Raw genomic sequence first — 6581 nt, 5'->3', positions numbered from 1 at the left:
TAGACTGTCCGTGCGTGCAAAATACTCTAGAGTCATTACGCGGCTTTGAGCGCGTTTCAATCAGAGTGCAACGGCCGCTCGACTGGAAATCGCGGAACCGTCAGCAGCGCAATAGAATGATTGTCAATCAATTCGATGCAGCAATTGAGATTAATAGAAACGGCGACACCTTCTCTCCGGGCGATGCGACGCAACGCGCTATCGGAACGGTAACTATTGTATGCAATAATGTATACCTACCTAATTTGTCGCTAAAAAGAACGCAGTAAAAAGAACTGTTTAATTACCAAAGCTGTATCTCGTTACTTTTAATGAATTTTGATAAAATATATTGTATATTTGATAAGATAAATATTTCCTGATTTTTTAATAATGTATAAATTTTATTTTTGGAACATATTAAAAAATATTTGAAAAATATTAAATGCATTAAACAATATTTAGTGAAATAGACGAAGAAGTGCTAAACACAAATAAGAGAAGAATGTTATTAGATATTAAACGCATTATTATATTTTGAATATAATATTGCAATTATACATGTAATATTATATTTTTATTAGAATAAAACTTCGATAAAATTTAAAAATATTAAAAGACAGTTATATTTCATACATACCCGCAGAATGTACCGACGATGTATGGCAAAAAGAGATGTAAAATATATGAGAGTCGGTGATAAAATAATCGATTAATTTTATGATCTATGACTGAGTAATAGAGCAGTGTTAGGCCTAACGTATTTCTTCCACTTTTCGTGCAAATAGTTTCTCCAATTTATGTTATACTTGACTGGCTAAATCATAAATAGCGGTGAGAAGCAAAACTTTTCGTTAGTCCGCTATGAATTCGTGGAGTGCAAAGGCTTTCATATTTTTCCTGATTATTTCAGCGTCGCGTAGAAATGTTCAACCACAGTCTCAACATTTAAAATTTCATAACAAAAGAATCATTATTGATTTTAATAATGGTATCATTACGATCAATAAACAACTATCCGTGTCGAATAGTGAGTACAAACATGTCCCTAATAATTGAAGAATTCGATTGTAAAAAATAACGTTTTCATCTTGTTCTGTTAAAATCAAATAATAATAATTAATATAAAAGCAGAATTTTTCGAAAACTTATATACTTTCAATAATATATTCTATCTGTCAATGATTCATCATGTAATTTATTTTTATCAATGCTATTTTAGATATTTTATATTTGTATTCTTAAAGACAAATGTGATTTTATGATGTCTTTTATTACATCAGTATATATATATATATTTGGATGTGCTGAAAAAAAAATTTTTTTGAAAATCGATTAGCAAAATTCCTCCCTCCAAAAAAAGAGTTAACTATGGACCTCAATATGACCTGGGTAAAATTTCATCGAAATTGATTAATATCTTCAAGTTGCCCCTCAACCTTGAAACTAGTAAGTTTATGCATTTCTTAAATGTGTCAAATTTCGAAAAAAATATTTGAACGTTAATACAATTTAGTACCACCTGTTTTTTTTTTTTTATCGCTGAACATGAATATGAGGTCAGAAGTACACATTTTGAAATGCTGGATGAAATTTTACCCAGATCATATTGAGATCCATAATTAACTTTTGGGGGATATTGCTAAGCGATCTTCAAAAAAATTTTTTTTCGGCCCATCCTAATATATTATGTGTATATTTATTTTTATTTTTATTTTGTCTTGAAAGTTCACTGTTTTCTGTAAATATTTTTTTATCATGAAAAAGCTAAACAAATGGAGAGGATAGCTGGTGGAAGTTACGCGAACGAAGGTCAATTTCCGTTCATGGCCGTGGTGCATCGGTTGATCGATGGTAAGAGAGTCTCTCAGTGCGGCGGTACTATCATTTCAAGAAGATGGGTGCTGACCGCGGGGCACTGCGTCGTAAAATACCCACAAAGATTTTTCGTGATATTTGGAATCATTGATAAGACCGGGATCGGTTACGACGTGAATCGGGGACCTGGAATCTCGATGATGACGACGCAGGCTCACGTACATCCCAACTATTTCTTCAGCAAGAACGACATTGGACTGTTGCACATGCCGCAAGACATTCCTTTTTCAGGTAAAAGATATTCGTCAATAAAAGACGCGTGACTTTATACTATAGTATTTCTTGACGGAAAACTTCAGAAATATAAAGAACAAAATTTCAAATAATAATCATAGAATTATAATTTTTGCAGTTCAACGAAATTTTAATTTTAGAAAAAATTCAACCGATACGTCTGGCTGGTCTGAAGGATGGCAAAGTTATGGCCAATACAATGGCGTATGTCGTTGGATGGGGTCGCGACGGATTTGGTTCCAAAGGAATCAAGAAACTCAAGTACGCCCTAATGCCGTTAATTTCGAAACGTGAGTGCGTTTCGTACTGGAAAGTGGATTACAGAAATATATGCACGAAACCAGGACTTGGGCAAAACGCGTGTCAGGTAACAAATCTACAATAAAAGAAAAATTAACAATAATATAATATAATAATATAAATAATTTCATGGAAAAAGAAGATTTAAACATTATATACTTACTCAAATTTAAGAATACGTTAAAGTTTCTCGCAGTTGGTCGTTTGTTAAACGTTTTAATCTCTAATTCGATATGTCTTAGGGTGACAGCGGAGGTCCTCTTTTTGTAATGACGGACGATCAGCCGTTACAAATTGGTATCGTTAGTTACGGAGATGCAAATTGTCCAAGCGATAGACCCGGCGTGTATACTAGAGTAGCAGCATTTGCAAAATGGATTCAACGTGTCACTGGAATGCAATTCAAATAAATCAACATCGAGAGAGAAATGTCGCGTTTCTCTTTTTAATTACTGAATTTTTCGATAATCACGGGTGCACGTATCTATCCTGTTATTTAGTAAAATAATTATTTTTCTCTCATTCTCTTTTTTTTTTTAAATGTATCATTTTCTTTAGATATTATTGTCGTGTACTTTTCAGTAAGTAATAGGTACATTATTTCCTGAAAGATTATAACTTTTTTTCTAATTTTCATTACCTGCAAAAACGTATGTGTTTTATATTTAGCTTTTATTAAGGCAGAAAATAATTACAAACAATTTTCTTCATCTTCGAATTCATTGTTTTCATTCTTGTCGAGTAATTACCCATCGAGTAGCCAGCTCATAAGATATATAAATTTTCTTTTTATGTTAGAGAGAGAGAGAGAATATAAGATAGATAATCGCGATATTATCGACAGTGGCAACATATTGTTAATGTCGTTATACATATATTATTATAGTAATATATAAAGCAAATTAAAATAAATTTTCTATATGATTATTTAAAATTTTATCAATATACTTTTTTCTGTAGAAAAATCAAATTAGGAATTACCTTATCGATTGTTAATTTTACGTAGTCGATTCACTCCTCTTTCTTGGAGTCCGCGTACGATGGCGACATTGTCTCAATACTTATAATTTGCATTTAAAGTATTGCTGGACCCGCCTATATTATCGATAGAACACAGATTTTTAATTACAATTAAAATATTACATACATCATGAAAATATTTACATAAATTAAGTAAAACATTACGTATATTAAATAAGCCATTAAGTAAAAAACGTTACGTAGGTACATTTCTTGTTCTACTATATCTTATATATCGCTCGAATGTGATCAAATCATAATTTGAAGATCTCAAAATACTTTTATGAATTAGTCAAATACGGGAAAGTATTTTTTGTTTGGATATGTATATGCTGGTATTAGTTTATATATATGTGAAGAAAGAAAATTTACATGGTAACAGAAAACTGTAATTTACAATTTTTGGGAGATTTTCATACCGGTTTGTACTTTTCCGCATTTATTTGTGTTTTTCCTTTTTCTCTGGAGAAGGAATTTTTATTCTGTATAAGGAAAACGAAATAGCATGAGAAATACAAAATGAGTTCCATCAGTCCACTCCAGCATCCCCTTAATATAATAAATGCAACACCATGCAAAAATCACAGCATTGCTTTATAATAAATATCTATCTTTATAATCTATCTAATTATATCTATCTTTAGTAAAAAAATTGTTATCTTTCACATATATAATAATTTATGAATTTTATATTTTAATTGATTTTATCGCAGTATTTCTAAAAAATCTTGAAATTTATATAAAGATATCAAATTTTATTTAGACCGTGAGAGTTTCAAACCAATACCGATGAGAATAAACCGTTCAAGCTGGATTTTGGATGCTCCTAATATAATTTTCGTGTGAATTTTTTCAAACTTACAACTCGAACTAATAAACTACCGCAGTACTATCACGATTTAAATTGACTAATTGCGGCAGTTTATTAGTTTGAGTTGGAAATCTGAAAAAATTTCGGCGCGCATTTAAAGATCTACATACGTATAGTACATAAATTCACACGAAAATTATATTAAGAGCAACCAACTTGACCGTAAAAAAGGCTTCTCATCGATATTTATATACATATATAAATGTTTAAAACAATGTTATATAAACAATTCTAAGAAAAATGTTCCCCAAGGATATTGTTAGATTCTCAAAAATATCGCGCCTGTTTATTAGTTTGCATTGTATTCTAATCTTTATATGCAAAAAGATGCGAATTGCGTATAGAATTAATAATTTAATTCTTTAAATGTACGAGAGCAGCCAATTAAAAAAAAGATTATCGTATTCTCTTCATTCTTATTATCAATTAAGATGAGCCTCTATTAATATTTACGTACGCATTATTCTTACAGAAGCTAATAATACGCGAAATGTGAAAATCATATCACGTCAGTAATGAAGCAATGACAAAATCTTGCAAATCATCCGTGCCTTCCGACTTTTTTTGCACAACGCGCAAATCGTCGTGTCGTATTATTTGACGGCATGTGCGGCAGAATGCATATCGAGCTTCGAGAGTAACTGTGCCTCTTCGGACGTGTACATAGTAATCACGAGCGCTTCTCGGCACAGTTAAAATATGATTAAAGCGGTCACGGATGAGAGCCGGCACGATTGCGGGACCGATAAAAATCTCGGCGAAACAGGCGAGGAAAGGTGATGAGATGCGATTTATAATTGTCTGGCACGAATGCAGAACGGAGCTCGGTTGTCCTGCGTTCGGGCGACTATTACCGCAAAATCGTAGCGAAGGTTCCTTCCCTGACAATGAGTTTAACCACCTCGACGACGCGTTCGGCGTAATTGCTGCCTTTCCAAATGTTCCGGCGCGAATTTCCGCGACACACGAGATAATATTGGAGAAAATGCAAAGAATTATCAATCGTGCCAAAAAAATTATATGACTGGTGCAATTGATTGACGGATAAAATCCGAGAATTTTTTCTTCCATGCAACCCCATTATAAACTTATTATACCTAAACTACATAGAATTTCATAACTTCAACTGAGATTTTAAAAAGTATGAAAATTGAATAAGTAAAGCGAAAAGTAAAAAGAGCTAGTGATTTTATAAACACCTCTTTAATTTTTGTTATCAATCAGTGAAATATTGATCAAAATTGTCATAATTTGAGAATATATACTCGTGTTTTAGCACATTTCGCGATGACAACGGATATCAAAATGACGCTTGTATATAAATCGCATTCTTCGATTGCGGGTCATTTTGTAGCGCGCAATTTGGAGAAATCATAATTAGAACTTTATCCCGCGTTCCTGCCCCGGATTGCTTTAAATAACTCGGCGTGTATAATTTACGACATAATGCCGGGCAAGTGCAATTTAGCACGAAGAGTGGATCCTTTTTTCGATATAAAGGGTTTCGTTGCTTTGTGCTTGCAAAGAAGAAGTGTTTCAGTCGAACACTAGGTTAATTCCGATGATAATACGCGCGCTTTTGTGTACCGGCCGGCGTACCATATTTATACATTTTTACACGCCAATTTTACGGTCTGCTGAAACGGTTGTGTATGATGCAGAGCCATGGCACTCCGACCATTCTTTAGCTTCTCTTTCATGTACGAAAAATGGAGAGCCGTGAGAATTTGCAAAAATATTTTGCGCTTTATTTTGTTAACAGGACTTCGTTAGTCGTCCTGTGTTCTTTTTATCGCGTAAACAATTATCTGAGGGACGATTTTCACATCCCAATTAAAAGTCATTGTCATTAATTGTATATGTAATATTTTTCAAAAGAAATTTAGAAATCTAAATGTGAATTTTCAATTTGTAAAAAATCCACTGTGACTGAATTTCATTTTCATGGCTATTGAGATGTAAAAATCACCTCAACTGACTATTCCTGAGTTAATAAAATTCTTAATTTTTTTTGCTTGTTAGACCATTCAGAAATTATACTTGAAAATACAGGCAGAATTGTATATGTAATATTTTTTAAAAGAAATTCAGAAATCTAAATGTGAATTTTCAATTTGTAAAAAATCCGATGTGACTGAATTTCATTTTCATAACTATTGAGATGTAAAAATCACCTTAACTGACTGTTCCTGAGTTAATAAAATTCTTAATTTTTTTTACTTGTTAGACCATTTAGAAATTATACTTGAAAATACAGGCAGATTAGTCTATACATTACGCGTTAAAAGATATGTGACGG

General features: G+C 32.2%; 1 protein-coding gene across 1 annotated transcript; it reads left to right on the top strand.

Moving 5' to 3' along the window:
- Positions 1–843: 843 nt before the first annotated feature.
- LOC108774733 (chymotrypsin-like protease CTRL-1) lies at positions 844–2801 on the top strand. The gene is made up of 4 exons (XM_018540906.1): positions 844–1009; positions 1747–2088; positions 2232–2458; positions 2634–2801. Exons 1-4 carry the CDS (start codon positions 844–846, stop codon positions 2799–2801), a joined length of 903 nt encoding a protein of 300 aa, XP_018396408.1.
- Positions 2802–6581: the final 3780 nt, after the last annotated feature.

This window comes from Cyphomyrmex costatus, unplaced genomic scaffold (assembly GCF_001594065.2).
Source record: "Cyphomyrmex costatus isolate MS0001 unplaced genomic scaffold, Ccosl1.0 scaffold273, whole genome shotgun sequence".
Classification (NCBI taxonomy): domain Eukaryota; kingdom Metazoa; phylum Arthropoda; class Insecta; order Hymenoptera; family Formicidae; genus Cyphomyrmex; species Cyphomyrmex costatus.
The sequence above is the reverse complement of the archived record's forward strand: the minus strand, read 5'-3'. Positions and strand labels throughout refer to the sequence as shown.